Here is a 22,152-nt window from a genome sequence, read left to right as displayed (position 1 = left end):
ATATAAATCAAAGTTGTTAGTGTAAATAATCACGTAACTTCTTCATTTTAGTCCTAGCTTATGCAGTTTACCTTCACCTCTAGGGAGAGACAGACCCTCCTCAGGACAGCCAGAGAACTAGTGGTCAAGTCATCCAGGTGGAAGTGGGAAGCTGACCTGAACGGTGAAAATCAGAAACTATACTCCACTGCAATAACAGCGACTGGTGGCCATCTGGCTTACAGAAGACCTAGCACTACAAGCCAGTCCATCCAAACACAAGCTTTGTCCATCATAGAATCATTTTACCTTCTTTCCAGCAAACCAGAGGTATGTCTCTACACAGAACACAGGGACGTGCCACCTTTATACTAAGAAAGCTAAAATCTGCTCTCAGCTGGTGTCAGGTCAGTCAGGAGTCTGGGCCAGAGGCTTGGTTATGGGCATGCCTCTTTCTGCCCTACAGTATTGTATCTCAAAGGTGTCAAGAATACAGTAGGATGGAGACGTAAAACTAGTCTCTAACCTTTAGGAATAGTAGTACTACATCAGGTCTGAGGCATACTATGAGAAGCTGACTGCCACTACCAGTGCCATTTTAAGGAAAAAGAACATTTAATCCCCAAGGATACCAAAACAGCAGCCACCAAAGGCACTGAAGAAAAAATGCGTGTTAAAAAATGCTGTATAGTGTTGAAGAAAAAAGTGTGAAAACCATCGGTAGGCTGTGTGAACCCTGAAAGGTCCTGGTTTAGTTAGAAAAGGTTGGAACACACTCCAGTCACATTTTTAGCACAAAACACATCAGTTCAGCACTGTTTCTGTTGTTCACCATGCTCCCAAGGTGAGCATTTGTGAATAGTTTTTCTCAGAAGTATGCATATTCAAAAAAGAAAACTAAACCAAAAAGATACTAAGTAAAATGAATCATACCGAAAATACAGTAAGGCTGCAGCCCTGAAGCTTCTGGGAACAATTACGTTTTATTAGATGGCAACTCTATCCTAGCTTGACTCTTGGTCAGAAAGACACCAAAGGTTCAACTGAAATTATTTCCTGCGGATTGATCACTCAGACAGAAGCAAGTCAGACATTTGATAGGGTGAACAGGGGGAGGAAAAAGAATTTTATGAAGATGAAGGCCTTATGTCTCAGAAACAACCATGCCTTCATCTGCACAGAGGAGGGTGACTAAAGCAAGTGCTACTGTCCTGTCAAACAACTGGTCTGTAACTCAGTTTACGGAAGAGGGGAAAACAACAGTAAATAATCCTCTAGAAAAGACTCAAGTCTTTCCTAAACCTACTTTTTAGAGTGTACTGTGCCTTAACCTACATCTACATCTACTAAGTTGATAGCATTGCTTATAAGGGTAAAGAAGATGGAAGAAGATGGCAGTGAAGTCCCTGACTACAAGCATTCCTCGTTCCCCTTTTTCCAGACAGTCCACTTGCCTCCTCACTAAGATCAGAGCAGCAGCCCAGAAAATGACACCACTTTACTAGATATGTCTCGTCCTGGTAATCACGGGCAAACCTCTGAAGAGTATCAGCAAATTGTGGTGACCAGCACTGCAAAGCCTACACAGCATCAAACGCCCTCCCTTTCACTTTATAAAATAACATCCCACTGATCTCTTTCCTTTCTATTTCACTATCTGCAATTACTATTTGCCTTCTTTTCTTTTAACAGTTACTACTCATTCTTATGTACCCACATTGTGTACTACCTGTATTACCAAGTTCACAAACTCTGCCTTGACGATTACACTCCAGCCAATTTCACAAACACCAGCCAGGTCAACAGTGAAGTAACTGCCATAAATCTGTTTTCTTCATCCTTGGACAACAAATAGTCAAGAGAAATGTGGGTGTACAGAATACTCTGAATTTGACTGATCTCTTGTAGAAGTAAGAAAAACTTTCAGTTAAGTCAGCACTAAATTCACAGGAAAAAAACCTAACTAATATTTTATGTGAATTTTCTGGTCATAATTAATTCACTGATGTGACTACACTTCCAATGAAGAGGCTTATAATCACAGAAGTTTCCAGTCTTTATTTCTTGGAAACCCTCCAAAGGTTTGAGCTTCTAATTTCTGCTAATTAATTCAGGAGGAACCTGAACATATGGTGTTATAGCAAAAAATATATAGCGTGTACAAAATATAGCAAATAAATTCCATTAAAACAGGCCTACATTTTAAAGGGTAAAAAAAGCTGGGAGAGGTGCTTTGCCTTTTTAATGACTACTTCTTTATTTCTCTAGGAGACATTGCTGGGCACTCTTACCCCAAAACAGCTTGAGCAAAATAAACAAAAAAACAAGTCTCGCATCAAGCCGTTGAAGTTCAAAAGGCAGGCTCAATGATGTGCCAATTGGAGAATGCTACAAAAACTGTCACTTCCCTGAACACTGTAATAGAACAGCAAATTGTAATATGTCACTGATCACGACCTCATATCCAGCTTGGACACTGTCTTCTTGGTTTCCCCTTCTGAGTGGGCCTCAGCCACCAGAATGGACCAAGAAAAGGGACAGAGGAGAAACAGCTCTCCTCTGCTCCAGCGGCCATGTGCCTGAGTGCACTAACAGGCCTAAATGGTCCTGACCAGACTCACCTGAGGCCTCCTCCCACCGTCTCCGCCCACTGGCCTGAGAGCTCCATTTAAGCTCTGGCCTGCACCCTCCAAGCCCTGACCTGAATCACAGCCACACCTGTCTCCAGCCCTATGCTCAGGATGGACTTTGGACCTACCTTACCAGTAGCTTGTCTCCTGGATGGACCCCTCATGTACGTGCTGGATTTTGGCTTTAGCCCCTTCTCCTTTTGCTCCTGGATGGACCATACATCTGCTTCACTGCTTACCTTGTCTGGGACTGCTGATGGATCTTGTTACCAGCACCCCGCGCTCCTTGCCACTCTCTGATGCTGTTGGATTGAGCTGTGCTCAGTGCAAGCTCTGTCTGCACTGGGACCACCCTTGGATCCTGGCTTACCTCCTGTAGGGAGCAGCTGGGCCCTGCTGCTCCCTGACACTGGCCTGTATCCTCACAACCTCAGGACCTGACTCCTGCTGCTTGAAGGACAAGGAGGAAGATGACTAAGGATGGAAATTGAGCAGCCCCAGTCAGAGTGGTGGTGCCAGCTGACCCTGCAGGAGTCTGCAACCGAGCAGGTAGCTGTTAGCTCTGGGGTGAGACCTTCCCCTTGCCAGCCAGCCATCACCACTTCTGCCTGTCCCTGCTGAGTGGTGAGTGTCTACAGAGCACAACCTCAACTGCTGTGAGGTGGCACCGCGCCTGGCTTTATGCTGGGCCTAATGCTGCTCAGAGTTGTACAGTTTTCGCTTGGTCTGTCATGCCCAAAGGAGACTGCCCTGCCACAGGCTTCCCAGCTGCATAGGTGAACTGGCCTGGAAGCTGTTATATTACTGCCTGGAGCCCTCTTGCTTTTTTTATACTTCTTATGTCTCTGTTGACAGGAGCTAATACTTGGGAGCCCTGAACTCACTTTGTCCTCTGAGTATAAAAGTCCCTAAAGGTGAAAGACAAAAGATGGCTCTTTCTGGCACAACAGATACAATCCTATTGTAATGACAAGTTGTATTTGCTGTAGTGTATGCTGTGAGTTTGCAGTTGACTTGCTTCTAGTCCTGGATGGATTCGGTAGATAGATCAGTTTATATGTGCCTTATTCATGATTTTGCTGTATTTACTACGTCCCCATTTTATTAAGCTGCCTCTGGCTATGTACATGAGGCATGGACATTAGTTCCTCATCAAGCTTCTTGCTCAACAAACAAACATCTCTTTATCCCTTCATTTTTTTGCCTCAACTTTTACACTAAGCATTGTAGTACTGGTACCAAATAGTATTCGGTACCCTCAAATAACTGCTAAACTACTTGTAAGATTGCTGAAAATGCAAGGAATTAATTCCACTCTTGCAAAGGAGTAGAGAAAAAATAGTTAAGTAGCAACAACTATTACTGACAATTTCTCAAGGACTCATTGTTTTCAAGGAAATACTAGTTACACTTGGAGATACTGAGACAGGAAGGTCTAAAAATGTATCTTTCTATTAGTAGATTGTTTTGTCCTACATACACGATTTGTTTACCTATATATGAGGTATAACTAACATGTCAGCACAAAAGATTTACACAGAAACAGTAGAGACTCACTGTTTCAGACAGAAAACACTTTCTTGGTCTCCAATTTATAAAATTCTATTAGTATGTGGAGCATGTAATTGCTCTAATCAGAGGAATTAATCTTCACAGCTTCCATGACTACGAGGCATTCTATAGCACAAAAGAAAGGTTTCAGAAGTGGCTTTGTACAGTCCAGCAGTAAGTCAACTAAAACCATTACAAAAGCAAACCATCACCAGAAGTTTAAGAGTTTTACATAGACTTTTAATCAGATGAGTAGTAGACATGCTCCCACAAGGAGAATTATCTGAATTTCTGCCTGTATATATGAAAATTAAATTATTTTCTATTCTAGCTGGCAAGTGACTCTTTTTCAAATGAATTAAAACATTCTTTTAAAAGAACTTCACATCTACATGAAAAACACTCCATTTCTGAGCCCTGCTACTTGCATTAATACCTGTTTTTCTTGCAGGAAAAAAAAATAATTAAAAATGGTTTGCAAGCATTGGCAATATAAAAGTTAAAATTAGGAGGGTCAAATGTCAAGCTAAAACATTTTTTTGCCACTTTTCTATCAAAAGCCTAGGTGTAACCGTTAAGCTTGATAATAAAAAAGCTTTATGTTCACTTTCAGTTTTGATACAAAGAAATGAAAGTTGCGAAAACACAAATACAGTGACTTTTAAAAAAGATTTTAAATAAGACCAAACTGTGAATGCCTCACCCTTCCAAGGAAAGAGGCAATTAGAAAAACAGTGAAATAGTTACACATCCTTATAGTGTAGAAAAATACCCACAATGTAGTTGGATTACTGAGAAGGAAAAGATATTAACCAAACATCCTTCTGTCCTCATGTTTTGCTGAAGAGCTTGTGTGACTGCTCTGTATGACTGCTCTCTCAGTGAACAATTTCAGGGACTTAGTCTATCCTTCTCCCCATACAGGGGAGAAAACATCCCCTCACACTGATCCAACACTGATTAGAAGTTGAACAGTTACGGCAAATTTTATTAAAGTAGCTTACCCCAAACCAATCCCTTCCACTAAAGCCTTCCTCTGAAATCATAAGTTAACTCACAGATCAGCATTTTTTCTTTCTTTATAGAACTAGAAGCATAATAGCTTGAAGAGAGGATCAGGATTCAGAGAAGACATAAGCAACTGCCTATGCTGCAGTTTAGTAACTGCGAGTTACCAGGTAAATTATATATGTTAACTGAATTATGGGAAAGTTAATAGCATTCATGGAGGGGGAACTTAAGTACCTGCTGTACTCTAGAAGCTTTTAGTTTTGAGTAACACACTTGTAACCTAAAACTTTACAAAGAACTCGAGAGACTGGGAAGGAACAAGGGCAATAATGTGTGATTAAATGTTCAAAAAAAGCAGAAACTACTTATCAGATATCACAGTAATTACTACCATGAACCTGACGTTGTCCTGGACCTGCTGCCAAAGAACTTGCAAGCTAACACAAAAGAAGAAACAACAGACCTTTTGAAGTTCAACAAAATAAAACACCTGGTTCTGTACCTGGAATGGAACAACTCCATGTACCAGTGCAGAGGCAGAACTAACTGGTTAGGTAGTAACTTTGTATACAATGACCTAACATGAGTTAGTAGTGTGCCCTTACACAGTGAAGGCAAACCACATTGTGGGCTGCATAACTAAAAGCTTAGTCAAGAGGCTGAGGGAATTGATGGCCCTGTACTTGGCCCTTGCAAGGCAGCATCTCGGGTCCTCTGTCTGACACCAGGCCCCCAGTGCTACACTGACAAACTGAAGAGAGTCCAGAGATTTGGGGCTGGAGCGTATGAGGATGGAGTACAGGCTGAGGGAACAAAGCTTCAGTCTTAAGAAGGCAAAGCAGGGGACTAATCTGTATTCTTCCACTACCTAAAGGGGAGGATAGAGAAGACGCTGACTTCTTCCCTCAGAGATGCGCAGTAAAAATAAGGTGCAAGGGACACAAAGTGCGTCTAAAAAATCATGTTAGATGAAGATGGGAAAATGTTTTACTGTAGGTGGTGAAACATTTACAGATTGCCCAGAGAAGCTGGAAGTGCTAGAAATCTCCAATCTTAGGGATTTCCAAAGCTTTCTTGGACAAGCCCCTGAACAAGTTGATCTAATATAGAAATTAGTCTGCTTTAAAGAGGCTGGACTAGATAACCTCCAAAGGTCCTTTCTAACCTCATTTCTTCTATGAGTTGGTAGGAACAAACTGATAGGCAATGAAATGAGACTGGACTACGGGATAGCAAGCGATCCCAGCAAACTAACGTGCCTGCCAGGGTCCATTTCTCAACCTGGAGTGCTTTCGTGATGTGAAGGAGAACAATGAACTTCCACAGTACAGCACTGAAAGGACCTGTTTAGAAAAGAAACCTAGTAGGTGTTAAAGGAATAGGGTGCTGTTATGAATGTTACGAGCTGACTGGAGACAGAAGCAGCACTGAGAAAGAGATGAGAGAAAAGAGATGTGCTTAAGTGAAGACAGGTGGCTTTTTTGATGCAGAAGAGGTGAGAATAGAAGTGTATAAGACGACTGCGGCTAAAGAAATAACAAAGATGATGCAAAAAGAAACAGGAGGCTGCAAAAATGCGGATTCAAAACAAATCCTACTTTGTTGCCGACATGGAGCTTTAGTTTATCCACACGCTCTAGTATCTCTAGTCCAGTTGTAAGCAATAGCAAAACATTGTTTACTGAAGGTAGTTATACGTGGTCTAACTGTATTTTGTTAGCAATGAGCAAGAAAGCAATGTTATGCTCATTATATTGTTCCTTAGCTGTTCACTGTATTGGTTTACAAGTATTTAACATGCTTTGCTTACCTGAAAAACAGCATGCATCTTAACATTTTATTTGTTAGTCTTCTCACCTAACCTCCTCTTTAGCTGTGTACTGTTTATCCATTTAGAACCTGTTGGTGTCACAGTCTAAAAGTTAAGAATTAACTTTGTAATTCCTAACAAAAGTATCTAAAACAAGACTATTCATCCATGATTTACCATGTTTGTTTAATAATAGTACTATTGATGTTAATCATGCATACTACAGGGAAAAAAATGCTCAACTTGCAAGCAAATTGGATATCTAAATACTTTGAGAAATACTCTGAGTAACAGAGGCAAACTGTTTATTTTTTTTTCTTGAAACATTTCTCTTTTGGTTCTAAGACTTCATTCCACAAGGCGATTATCACTTTGAAAGATATCACTGTATAAAATAACTCATGGATTTGGATGGCGCTTTTTTTTTTTTTTGAAATTTTACTATCAGAGGATGAATATTTAGCACTTAGCTTTCAGAATTATATTGAGGCCACCAGAGTAGTTATTGTCATGTCTGACTAAGTATTTTCTGGTATATGTTTTTAGGAATCAGCTGAAACTATTTTTACTATAGAAGTGATAAAAGAGCATCCACACGAGTATTATATGAACTATCATATTCTATGTAAATATCATTAATCATTAAGGACACAGTAGTACTATGCATGAAATTCAGACTCAGTCAAAATCTTTTGAGATGCACAAGAGAACAGATACAGGTGTCTTGCCTTCAAAGTCCTCATTTATTTGTGAAATTTGAATTTGTATACATTTTAGAAGCTCTGTGACATCCAGGAGGAATGAGCAGTATCAGCTGATTCTGTGTTACATGATACGATTTAACTTGACACATCTCAACAATTCATGACAAATTTGAGAGACCATGTTTCTACCTGAGGATTCATTCTGCCTGAGGCTACATGTAGTTCTGGCAGGACAGTCAGTATCCTGCAAGTACTGCAAAAATCTTAAATAACATTCACACTACGCTCACTCATGCAATTTTGCTGGTCATTTTAACAGTAAAATTTATCTGCTTAATCTACTATGTTGTAACAAGTAAATCCTGGTGATTCTGTTTATCAAACCATGTATGATGAAACACATGCAAACAAGCAAACAACTAACTTGTAACTGCTTTAGAAATAAATTTATCTTAAAGAACATCTTTATATAATTCACTCTAGTAAAAGTCGTTCTTACTGTAGAACCCTAAGGAGGGTTCATGCACTTTTGCCCAAAGTAATCTGGCCCAAAATAACTCTGTCCTATGACTCAGCTGGAGACATCATCACTGTTGACAAAACTTTTACAACCTTCAATCTTTGGGTAATTTTTGATGAAATACTTAATTTTAAAGTGAAAGTTCTTTGCTCTCGTATGCATCTTATGATGCAAACACTGAGTACTTACAGACTCTCAATAAAGGCTGAAGACTCTGGCTGTTATCAGGTGAGGAGACTTGCTAGATTGGGCAGCTGCACTTGGTCTTAACCAACAGGACCACAGAGAGAAAATTTTAGGCTAAGCTGCAGTCCTTGGAAGTACTAGAGGTAGGAGGAGAATTCTATTTAGGCTTACTACAAGGATAAAGGGGGGCAGGTTTTGCAAGATGAATTTGCTAGCTTTATTTTTCCAAGTCTTGTTAATTTGTTTTGCTATTTTTGCTATTTTTCTAATATTAACTCTGAGATTGATGCCATTTTAGAAACAAACGTCAAGTATCAAGAGCAAATATGAGACATTTTCTGAACAGTTTGCAAAGAGCTGCACTTTTACAAGAGGTAAAAGCCCAGTGATTCTTATTTGCTGTTTATACCACAGAAAACTGGAAGGGACTGTGGTGAGAGACTTTGACCAGGCAGTGTGAATCCTGAATCCACCGGCTGCGTGCCATAGGACACGCTGTAAAACAACCTAGCAGAAGCCAGTTACCAGAGCTGGTCTCTCCCTGATGTATCTTTAAAATCACCTGAGACATGGCAGCAAGCTCTGCCTTGTATGCCCAAATCTCATCTGAGGACCTGGTAGCATCCTTCCTATCAGCAAAGTGCTGTGAAAAACTTGCAGTGAAGGTACCTTGCTTTTCTCTGTTATTACGAAGGAACTTTCCTCGGCAAGCAAGACTCCAACAGCAAGGCTCTCCACTAAAACTGTTCTCAATGAGTTCATGACAGACTTCACTTTCCGTTTAAACCATTAACCCTTTAATGCTACTTTCTCAATAGGAATTAAAAATTGCAGTGTTCTGATCCCAAGCACTGCTTGAATTAGATACACATTGCTTTATATGAGCAAAAGAGAACCCGTATCTGTTTATTGGTAGATACCCTCTTAATTATAAATCTGCTGTGGCAATGGAAGAAAAAAAAAAAAATCCTGCTCCGTTTACACATAAAGTTTACGGAAAATAAACCCACAACCCCAGGATATTTCTTGTGCATTTTTAGCTTCTCAGCAAAGTAATCAGAATATTTTCACCAGAATATTATTAAAACTATTATAGCAGATGGGGCAATTTCTTGCTATTCACCTCTACAGATAACACAGCAAAAGTGCAGAACACTCATGTGTTATTGACCCATGTGACTGAATACATTTTCCCCATAGAATTAAAAGCTCTGATTTCTTTTTAAACTTAAGACATTTTCAATCAGTGAATATTCCTGCTTTTGCACTGGGAAAATGTAATGTGACAGGACACAAGGAAGAAAAAAAATTTCAGATTATATTAACACAAATATATGTTTATACATAGCAAAATCCCTATTCTTTTACCCTACTATTCCTTTCACAGGTAATTCTGCCTGTTGTACATGCTGAAACACTGCTGGAGGATAGAGACTACTGCATAGCACAAGGGAGAACACATATATACACACACACACGTGCATATATGTCTCCCTAACCCAATGCTGTCTTCAGGGTAATTTTGTCCACACTTTTTCATGAGTTTAAGAACACAATTCATGCCTGTATTTGAGATAGACATATAAATAAGTAGTTATTACAAAAGCCCTGCAAGGTTTCTTACCACTAATGTAATTTGAAAATTGTTAGAAAGCTTGGGGAAAAAACCCCTATTTCTTATTGAGAGGAAAAATGAATGCATTTGGAACACTGAGTCAATGATGTATCCAAGCCTGTTTATTAGCTACTTGTTCAGTTTCCGTGAAATACAGCTTTGAAAAATAGTAACTCTAAAAGTCAGAGGAAGGCTGTGAAATAATTGCTTAAAAAATTGTAACTGGCCTGCCTTAAGACAATTCTGAGTCATGTACACTGGTTATACCCTAATGTATTTGTTTGTAAGTGCTTCAGAGTTCCTTGTTCCCTGAAACTGTGTTTTCTTTAATGTCAAATCTTTTAAAGTTTTCTCTTGTTTGGGGTGAACTAACTGGTTCATAGGCCAAGATTTGAAACTAAAATACGGTGCACAGTATCTGCTTCAAATATTGATCCTATGTCCCAAACTAGCCTCTTACATCCCTAAAAGTCTGCCTGTTCAGATGCCAGTTCTGTTCTCATCTTTCCTTTAAATATCACCCATCAATACAATGAAACGTCATGTATACTGAAGTCTGAGTAGTGAGTTTAATTGATTGTTCTATGTTTATATGGGTTCTTTCCAAGAATTATGTTCACCTAAAAGCTCAATTTAAAGGAAGAAAACTCATTCATTGCTGAGACAGAAGCTATTCCTTTAAAATAGTATATTCCCACAGAGCAGGACAGGTCTGTTGCTGCTGGAAAAGTGGAAGCTCAAAACCAGAGTGAACTAAAACCAGTAGACTAAGTTCTGGACTGAGTTTTCAGGTCGGTAGTGGTCCTTGTGCAGCTATGGCATTTCAGATGTCAGACACCTAAGACTACAAAGGGACTTAAGTGCAACTAATCGAGTATCACAGCACTTAAATAAATCTTCAGCAATCATCACGTCACACACACTGCGCTGTTAGCAGGACACACTGTAAATGAGCATTAAGTAATTCTACGCAAAACACTCATCATGGAAGTTGTCTAATCATGGCCATTAGGAGACAATACGGACAAAGGAATCCTTTTATCTCATCCTCACCCAGGAAACCAAAGCCTTTCAAAAGCTGAACCAAGAACCGAAATCCTGCTTTCCCTTCATCATGACATAACTGATCAACACCCACAATGGTGGCAGAATTTGGGCCAAGTGTGACTTTAGTGCACAGAAATATAAATCCATGTCTGTTGTCACCTCTCACTCAGAAATGTCATTAATTGCTAAGCTACAGGGCACACCATGTGTGAGGACTGCAGAAATGATGGCTTTGTGGAAAGGAGGAACCTAGTAGTCTTTTTATCTTCCTGTCTCCAAACTATCCGATGAATATTTAACAGACAAATACATATGCAGCTTTTGGAACAGCAACTGGAATCCCTAAACACGAGCCAAGCAAATGCCTCTTCTGCACAGGGAAGTATTCATGGGATGATGTTAAAAGTATCTCCCACACTTCCTGATAATTTATAGCCTAATACTCTGTTAAGGTCAAACATAAGTTTAAATGCCCCCTCTAGCAAAAGAAACCAAATGTTCTGCTATCTTGAGTGGATCCCTAAGGTATCAGAAAACCGAATGAACCCTACTCTGTATAGTTCTGCACAGCAGGCTTTCAAAGGAGATGTAGGATGTAGATACACACTTTGGATAGATCCTGAGCCAGTAAGGTGCTCTGAAAACCTCTAGCCCCTTCAAACAGGGAAGTGGCAAAGCACCTCTCCTGCATATTCGGAGGAGGATGATAAGTGACAGGCACAAGGGAGATGACTCTCAGGCTTTGCTCATTTCTGCAAAAAGCAAGAAGCAGAAGTACAGGTTTCTGGTCAACCACTGGGGAAGGCAGCAGAGCCAAGCCAAGATGGTATTTCATGAGAAAGACAGAAATGGGGCTGCAGCTACAGGCTGAAGACAGAAAATATCAGCAGACCCACTGATACTTTGTTGGTTTCTCAGCTTCGCTGAATGCCTTTGTTGTTGAAGCCATGGCAATACGTTCTTTTTGCCTTACTAGCCGTAGTCCTCCCACAGAAACTACAATCCAGTTCATTTTCAGAAAAGTAAAATTCAGGAAAGAAACCTCTACCAAACTCTCTCATTTCTAGCAGCAACAACCTTCAGCAACAGACAGAATAGAATTGGCAGGAACTTCCTGTGTTATCCCCCAACAAGCAACAAGACAGATAGAGCCCAGCAAGAACAGGAGAACACGCTTTCGGCAGAGCAAATATTTGTTATCTACTGCCTCCACCTCTGCCTGTCAGGGCCAAAGCTTACTACTGCAAATATGATGGTACTTTTACAGAATTTTAAATAGATTCCAGTAATTAATGTAACCAATTTTGCATAAGCAGGCCTGATTATCATGTTCATACCACCAATTAGCAGCTGCTGCTAGCTGCTACAAACTTCCAACAAGATTTCTGCTTCTGCTCCATTACTTTTCCATCTCTCAAGTGTAAGTTTTCTATGACAATGATTTATAGGATGGTTCACTGCAGCAACGTTCATCATCAAGTTTTAGTAAGCGTATGTCATATAGCACATACAAAGTTTAAAGAAAGCCAGAAAAATATGTTACATAAAATTACAGTAGCCAGGCCTAGTCTCTATCTGCAGAGGACATGCTCATCAATGTTGAGTAGAGTTGTTTCAAATAAGGTTCTGCAGGTCCCTTTTGACAAGACAAAAAAGCAGAGGCATCTGCCTCTATAATCAAATAAGGAAGCTAAACCATAATAAGCTACTTCAGATAGTTACTCTTTATACCAGTCCTAACTTCTGCTAAGCAATTATCACTAGCCTTCACTGAAGACATCCTGAAGTATTTTTGTTCGTGTTCTAAGGCCTACACATCGGTACTCTATGCCAACATCATTCCCATCACCTTCTGTCTGAACGATGAGTTGTTTTGATACCAACGTTAACTTGGTTTTAGTTGAATATGTAACGGTTGCACTAATGTTTAGGGTAATACACACATGCAAACACACTAAGATGACCTTGAAAAATGAACGCACTCATAAAAATGAATGCAAGGTCACACATTTGAAGGAAAACAGACAGTAGTTTAGCCTGACAGGCTGCAACCCAGAGGGTGATGGTAGATAGCTCCTTTTCAAACCATCAATCTGTCACAAAGTCCCCCAGGGATCGATATTGGTCCCAGCGCTGTTTGAGCTGCTCTTCAACTCAAACCGGCAGATTATGCTACCGTGTTCAACTGAGAGCCACAGCTGCAAATCTAAGACTATGAACTGCCCTTGTGAATCTTGATTAATCTAATTCTAATAATTTAAAGAATACTGGTGAAGGAGGTGACTTTAATTGTAAAGACTGACTTTACGGCACAGTGTGTTCTTTTTAGAAGATACTCATATACATCATATACTCTTAAAAAGAATAAAAGAACTGCTGAGTTCTACATGCACATCTTTAAATCACGTGAAGGTGAGTTTGGAAAGTGCTACCATGATAAAATGCAACAACTGTCTTCCCCAGAACAGGTCTAAGGCAGACCCCAGATTTGTTAGCTGGTTCAGCTCCATGCTGTTTAATTTAGGCACCTGAAGAATTTGTCCAAGAGGCTTAAATTTTTCTTCATATCTTGCATGAAAGGATTTATTTTATCAGACATGAAGTGTCTTGCAAGAGTGGTTGGTGTTTTAAGGCTTCACTTACCTATCAGCAACTACTTTATTACTGACCAGATGGGAAAAAACCCAAACACCAGTACCTCCCTTTGGTACAATTAATTTCATGAAATTTACTGAACATTTATTCAGTGCATGGTAGAAAAAGCTCCTGAATTTAAGATTGTTTCCCATATACACGTATCATAGAACATATACTGGCAGCAGAGAGAAATACCAGCTTTGAAAGCTATCTGTTATAGGACACTTCAATCTTTAAAACTACATATAGCAGCATGATACATTTCTGATGAAAGTAACAGCAAGTAATGTGATACAAAATATGCAAGAGTCTGAATGTGTACCGCCAGACATATGCTCTGTACAGTATATTTTATGCTTGGTATGGTATGGTACCACGGTATGGTACAAGTAGAAGGAACAACAGATGAGACAGAGCTACAGCTTAAAATCAAGATTATTTTTTTTTTACTTTTTCCTTTTCAATAAGAGCAGAAATAAAGTGTTAAAAATATGCAAAACCCTCAACCGACCAAATAAATGAGGCCAAAGAAAAAAAAAATAAATTAAGGACAAGCATAGTTTAAAACTTTAAACCTCCCCCCCAACATTTCAGTACTACTAGCTAGTGTGTAAAGCTAACTGTATTAGCTTAGCCACTCAATTTTGTAGAGACACCATCATCTGGCATTGAAAACTCAGTATTTCCTGCCACACCAATATGACAATGGCTTCCAACATTTATAAATACTGAATAAAAGACCCTTTTTTTGCACAATTACCTTGTGAAGTCAGTCATCTCCATCATAATCACACACATCCTCTTGGCCAAAACAATGATGTCATTGCTGGTATCGTCCCATATTTCAATCTCTGCATCGAGCTTACTCTTGACTTTTTTGAAGTCAGCCACTTGCTCAGCTATCTTTTCCTTTTCAGCCTCTGGCAGTTGACTCATCTTGGCCTGAAACGTAAAATAGTTTGATTTGCAAACTGTCTATGTTAGAGTGGTTTTCTTTTTTTTTTTTTTTAAACAAAATCACTGGATATTATTAAATATATAGTTTAAACACACTGTGGCCTGAGACAACTGTTCCAGCCTCAGCACTTCTGAATTTCAAAATCTCTATGCTATCATTGGGTTGGGCCAAATAAATTACCTCAGTGTAACAGGGACAGTGGTGTCCATGAAATCATTAATATCAACACAGTGAGAGAAAGACAACTAAATTCTTCCAAAGAGCCTTTATAAATATGACTGATAGACCTTCCTTTTTCTCAGGCATGAAGGAGACTAAGTGTTTTTAAGTATGCAAGTTACAAAATGCAATATTCTTTCAGGTAGGAAAGAATAAAGGAAACAGCTTAACAAGAAGAGATGCTTGTGCTCTCTTCTGAGAAGGTTCTACAATATCATTTTAAGAACTGAAAAAGACTTAGTTCTTCAAATATGCATCTTCTTTCAATAAGATAAAGAAATAGATGAACAATGTCAGAAATCAGTATGTGAATAAGGGTACCAAAAAAGTATCATGAATGCCAAACAGAAAATATTTGATACTCAAATCAATCCATAGCCAAACTGGGGTCAAGTAGGACACGGTCCTATACTTGGCTGCGGCTCCAGACTGGACTGTTTGCAAACATTCCAATGGCTAAAACTCCTTCAAATAAAGATTTGGTATAGCTAGAAAACTGGTGTGTTTTGTGCAAGTTCAGACCATGGAATCAGAACACTCAACCTATACGGAATGCATATATTCTTCCTACATTTAAGCATTAGTGAAGTATAAAGAGTGAAACAACTTCTGAAAATGCAGCCTGGTGAGAGAAATATTTTATTTAATATTCTTCTTCATGAGCAAGATTATCAGTCTGCTCCAGACAAAGGTCAGATACACTTCCTGTGTCAGAAGCAGGCCAGGTAGCAGACAGGGGCTAAGATATTCTGTGGCCATATTGCAGTCCTGGCCCTTCATAATACCTTCTACCACAGCAAGTGAGGAGACCTTTTGGTCTGTCGGTCTTGATGGCTCTGCTCTCACAGTGGTTTTTCTCTATCACTTTCTCTGTGAAGTGGCCCACCTCTTGCACCGCCGGCCATCAGGCCCTCACAGTTACATACAGCAACTATTAACACACTGTAATTATGCTGCAATTAAACAATAAATATTTTGTGACTTACTCTTGTTTATAAAACATCTACCATCCACGAAACAGAAATTTAAGGCAGTGGTGGAATTACTTATAATTAGTATAACAGGTAAGCAGTTTAATATGTAATGTGTATTTTTTCAAGCCATGGCATTTCACAGATTTTATTTATGCTTGAACCACTCTGTCACAAGGTTAATTTTCCCATTTATATGAATTACTGGAAATTACAGGTCCCCCAAAGTATAACTATCTTATAATTGCAGTCACAGGTAGAAAGCGTACATATTTTAAGAAATATTTTTCCTGTTTTGTTAAAAAAATCCACACCTGAAACAGACCAGAGAAGACCAAGACATGCTTTCCTCAAGGTCCTAGGATAAGCTTGCTGGGAAAGGTATGAAACAGATGGAAATACAAGTTGGGCTACAGAGTCCAGAGAATCAAAGTACCTCTTTTTATAATCTAGTAGGTATTTGCTAATCGGTGGATGCTTATGGTATTTCCTAGCCCCCAGCTTCAATACTGCTTTGAGTTCAAGAACACAGGCCTAGATCTGGGAACCACAAGAAAGATGACATTTTAATGAGAGAAATGTGACATACAGTATCCTGCTACGTGCCAACCATAATGAGTTTTAGGTGGAACGAAACACATTATCCACTGGAACAAAAGGGCAAAGGAAAACTACAATTCTGACCTTGATTTTTCTTTCATTTCCCTCATACTGCTTCAAAACCATATACAGCAAGAAAATAAACCAATTGTATACACAGCCTTTTAAGCGCAGATATGATTTTGTATCAAAATAGACAACATAATGGTAAATGTGAAATACAGATCTAAATTGAATGACTGCTATTACATGAGTGCAGGTTTATTTTGTCCACCAGGAGAAAATGTTTTTTTCATTACTTCTAAGAAAAAATGCTTTTTATTGCAGTAGATAACAGAGTTAAAACTAGGTGAGAGAAGAAGTGATATTTTTCTTCCTTCTATTATAAAAATAATCGTGGGGTTTTTTTTCTTTAATTTCCCCGAATTAACTCTTCAGAGGGCTATTTATCCCTCGTAGCTGGGGAGTCTCCAACACTGAGATTATTTGCATTGTCCCATCCGCAACTTGATTTACCGTGTTAAGACTGGTGTTTCTTTTCATTTCAGTCCCTTCCAAGTTTCAGTCAATTAGCTGTCACAGATACTGAGATTTTAGGATCAAATCAAATTGCCCACATAATGATAAAAATAGAGGACACACAGGGAGTAACTACTTGGTGAAAATTTTGACTCATCTCTCACTGGTGTATTAATCACCAATGAGATCCCAACCCAAAGAACTGGCCTTTTGCCTGCCTTTGTCCCTGGCTACGCTCTAAGGAATTGACTTTCAGAAAAGCTCATGATTATTCTCTTAAAAGTCTTAGACTGACACTCATTTTTTCTTTCCTTATCCCCTAAAACAAATGACTGGCCAGATCCACACCATAAAAATTCTTACCACTTACAGGGAGGAAGGAAAGGAAGAAAAGCCACAAGAAGCACAACACATTCAAGCAATTGTTTGTGTTATAGACAACTCCTTTAGTCTGAGACAGAGGTGAGCCACATATCCCTCTAAAAGGAAGAACCTCCTTTTGAAAATTATTTAACACATCTGCATTGTAGGTTGCAATGTCTCATGTAACTGCAGAGAAGAAAAAAGAGAAAAATTCTCTTTTTCTACAATTTTGTAGGTTACAAAGGAAAAAACACAACCCATCTCCTGATGGAGCACGTGAAAAACTTTTCAGAGCTTTTACAAACAAGAATACAAAATAACATGCTCCTTATATACTGCAATTCTAAGATAATGGCATAGATTCATGTCCCTGCTTTGCTGCAGTTGAGACCTAAGCTCTTCAGTCCCCTGCAAACTCAGCAGCGACCAGAAGCCATCTCACCCATGTTCTTGTTCCCCTGCTGCAGAGTCAGCTGAACACTTGATGGAAGTGAACAAGTTCTCTCCAAATCACTCAAAGGACAGGAATCTATTTCAATCATGCTATTTTAAAACAGTTCCAACTGCGATGTTAATTGTTTTTACTTGAACAAACTTTGCAGATGACCACCACAGAAAATGTGCACATCAGCTGAGCCTATTTTATCATGAAGGTGAGTGTAAGATAGGCACTTAGAAATGTGTTTTGAGTGCTTTTCTTGAATATGGCACAGAATTAAAGAGTGATTCTGTTAAAACGAGTCAATTGTGCCCACTACCTTTTACAAAACAAAATCCTTTTTGTACTCACTGAAAAATTGTTCTAGTTTGGATAAAGAGGTGAAAGAGAGAATGGTGGATATTCGGCAATTCATGGCAAAGGGAATACACAGGATGATCCCTAGAGATGAACTGTGTGGTTGTGTGGTACTGACAGCTGAGAGTAGCTGAATTTCTTTTGCCACGCTTACTACCTGCTGTCACCAGTTGTCTTCGTCCAATTTTAAGAATTGCAGCATGCCTGCTGAACACCAGCATTCTCAGAACAAGTTCAGAGTGTGACTCATTTGTCCTGCCATGTCAGTTCCTGTGTATTTTTAGATACAATATAATTGGATAAAGAGGCAAAGCTATCAGGAGATAATATCAAAAGAACAAACTGTTTAATGCCATTTTTGCATCAGCACTTGCTAAAAAGGTTGACTTAGATGAGGCAATTGTGTGATACTAAATCTAATTTCCCTTTGTCCCAGGGTAAGAGGCCTACAGATGAAGAAGCAACATGTCATGAATCTGGGCTTTGCTAGGGTTTTGTCGCTGGTTCTCATGTCATCCTATTCACAAATAATCTAGGGAAATATGATCTAGAGGTAATTGCCACTGAACGGATACGATACGGGTTAGAAAATCGCTCACAGGATACCTACCAAGAACGCGTGCCAAACTGGAAGTATCTGTCAGGCAAAATTTTGAAGGGACCTGCCCTGACTCTGCCATTATTTAGTATTTTCACTAATGGTGTGGATGACAGAACCATCTGCAGTGTAAGAGGCCTAGTCTGAACGTGTCAGAGTTGTGGTTTAGAATTCAAAGCAATCTTGAGAAATTTAAAAACTGATCCGAAAAAATAACACGATGTATTTCAGCTGAGACATGTACAAGGTTTTACATCTAAGAAAAATCACCAATATGCACATGGAACTGAGACACAACCAGTTATCAGTGGTTCTACGGGCAGAGATTTGTAGTTGATCAAAACGCTGTACTCTTGGCAAAGGGCAAACCTCATACAAAACTCATTCTAAAGTATGCATACAGAAGAAAATAGTATGAACATTACACTAGTGGTTGTTTTTGAGACCAAAGCTGGAGTAATGCATTTAACAATATCAATAGCCTGGACACAAAATTCAAGAAGTCATTAACCAGATGAAGAGCATCCAGAGGAAAGAAAACCAGAGAAAAAGACACAGAGAAACCACTACCTTAAAGGATAAATAACGGGTATTCAAGTTATTTAATCTGGAGTTTAGAAAACAGAGAGGACGTGGAATAAGGATCTACAAGTACAAAAAAATACTATACATAGAAAAGGGAAGCTCAAATCCTGTGTCCATTGCGGATAAGACTAGTACTAACTAACATGCTTAACTGCAACATATGAGGTGTAAAGAAAAAAAACTTTCCAATAAACAATCAATTCCAGTAATGACCTAAATAGAGACAGCAGTGCAATTGCTCTTACATAGGTACATGTCAGAAGAAGTGTATTTATTGTACCTTGGGACAAAATGGCTGGATTGGCCTATTTCTTGGGTTTCTTTCCAGTCCTACTTTGTAACAGTACAGGAGCATTATACTGCTACAACACTGAGCCCTCCGTTACCTCATCTCTTCCCCATACCAAAATTGGAGTAAGTGAAAAATTACCAAGGAAATTAAATACTTTTTATAGATCATGACTCCTGACAGGGAATCTTTTGCCATATATTATCAAAATTATTATTAGTAGAACCTACTCAAAACTACAGCAGTTATTTGCATTACGCTTGAATTCTTACCACCAAGATTTCAAGCTTCTGTGTGGCTTTGATAAAAAATAAATTTAAAAAATATTTTAAATTTGGCTTTTTATTTATAAAATAGCACATGCTTCCTGTTAACGTATGCCAACATTTATATTAATGTAGGAACTTAGATGTAAAGTGCTTGCTACTTGAGTAAGAATACCCCTGATTCATTTGACAGCAAATTACCTTCCCTTCTAAGTATTGTTTTACACAAGTATCAATAGGTGTTCTTGGTGTTTGCTTTTACATCTATTCTCTCTTCTTCGAGAGTTCGGTAGCATTTTTATATGATCATTTTTCAAAGCTAAATATATTTTTAGACATATATTAATGATTGCTATATTTAAGATGTAATAAAAATAAAATAATAAAATAACTCAGCCTGGATTTTCTCATTCACAATATAATACACACTGAGTAAACTCTCCGTAAGCCCTGAATTGTTGCGCAAACATAGTATGCAACAAGTCTATATAAAAGTTCATCTTATTCTCAGATGTTTTTGTCTATGTATTCACAAAACAGTCTGCAGAACTCAGAAAAAATGTGGGTGGGTGGTTGCCTGAAAGCATTTCTGCTTTTGTCATCTCTAAGTAGCTTATGTATGAGCTAACACATTTCACATCTTCAATATGAACACTTGATCTGTAGCAATAACTTTAAAATTAAGCTACGCTGTTCCCTTCACTAATTTAGTAACTTTAAACACTTAAAATAAATTCTCTCCTACCATCAGAATGTACATTGTCTTCTAAGACTGAAAATTAACTGGGCAAATACTTACTTGACCTTCTCTTCAATGCAAAAATCATATGTTAATAAACCACTAACTACCTTAGTGGAATTACACTGAACATGATGGCATAAATTTCCTCAAGCAAAATTACGCTGTGATAGGCCTGCAGAGTAACTACACAGATTAGACACAACAGCCAGATGAAGATCTAACTTCCATCTGAGAAAAACTGCGTTAGTCCTTGAATCCACAAGCAGTACCACTGTTTTCATACTAGCTAAGGATTTGGTCCTAAGGATCTTCTTCAGGGATATACAACCGCCCTACATCCAGTTTAATTACTGAGAGATCTCACAGCACATTGCCCAAGTTAACCTGCATCCCATAAGCACCATCACATTCATCCTATAGATAGGGAATTATGCAAGGGAAAGATCAATAAAGTAACATTTCCAAGATGACTGATATACTTGCATAGTCACGAACATAAATACAAGGTCAAATTTCAGTCCTGCCAGCTCACCACTAACCTATACTCTGTATCTTTACAGACAGATTCTGAAGAAGTTATAATTAATAATATATGAATTTTTCCTACATAAGGAAAATGAGATTTGCTAGTTAAGATGTAGCCTTTGTTACTAGTGGCATATGCACATCGCATCACGTTTTACATGCTGTGGTATGTTTTTTACGTTGTGGTAAAAAGACAATGCAAAAAGGTGCTTTCATAGGCACTAATTCCCTGTTGGAGCAGTGAGAGTTGTGACATAGGAGAAAATATGACACTTTTGACATAGAAAGAGGAATCAAGAGTGCTCTTGTGCAGAAGCAGAATCGAAACAGGTATGTATAAATAAAATTGAATCACTGCAGTGGAAATGCCTAAGAGAAAGACCTCAAGGAGGAAAAGAAGTTACTCTGCAATCTTGCCATACCGCTTCTGGAGCACAGTCATTCTTGGTGTTCCCACTGCATGCAAAAGCCTTACAGTAGCACAGGAAATCTGCTGCAGAGGACAAATCCCCGTCTAAACCTTAAAAATCTTTCTTACCTATACAGATTCTTCATATTGCTAAATATGTTCTAGGAATAAATCTTCGAATAGCAGTCCAAACAAAGAGGCCTTAAATCATTGTTCACATTTGCTGCAACAGCAAACAGATTTGTTCAAACATTTGTTTTAAAAAAAAAAGTGTATGTGAAGATTTCATTTCTGTCAACATGTTGATTTAGGTTAAGAGGGTATGCATCTAATTTAGTCAGAGACATAATTTTCTTCAAAGTTTTTGCGGAATGTGCCATTTATGGCCCTGATACCATAATCTGAAAACTAGGAAAACTATCTCCTAGTAAAGATACAGGATCAGGCTTTAAGCAATGACTTCTATCTAGATCCCCCCAAAAGGAACATTTACAGTAATTGTATTATTTTGGGGAGAAATGAAAGAAAAAATAAAAACGTACCTCCTATACTGTAAAAATACTGTTTCTTCAAATGTATTAATCATAGTTTATCTATAAATAACTGTCCGTTTCATCTCTCC

At 38.6% G+C, this 22,152-nt stretch overlaps 1 protein-coding gene across 7 annotated transcripts in view; it reads right to left on the bottom strand.

The window, feature by feature from the left end:
- Positions 1–22,152, bottom strand: part of CTNNA3 (catenin alpha 3) — a 542,113-nt gene that overhangs the window by 48,405 nt on the left and 471,556 nt on the right. For all 7 annotated transcript variants that reach the window (XM_074592075.1, XM_074592077.1, XM_074592076.1 and 4 more), the window contains one exon: positions 14,451–14,632. In XM_074592075.1, coding sequence (XP_074448176.1) covers positions 14,451–14,632 — 182 coding nt within the window. The remainder of the gene's footprint in view (positions 1–14,450; positions 14,633–22,152) is intronic.

The sequence above is a fragment of the Larus michahellis genome, chromosome 6, assembly GCF_964199755.1.
Source record: "Larus michahellis chromosome 6, bLarMic1.1, whole genome shotgun sequence".
Lineage (NCBI taxonomy): Eukaryota > Metazoa > Chordata > Aves > Charadriiformes > Laridae > Larus > Larus michahellis.
The sequence above is the reverse complement of the archived record's forward strand: the minus strand, read 5'-3'. Positions and strand labels throughout refer to the sequence as shown.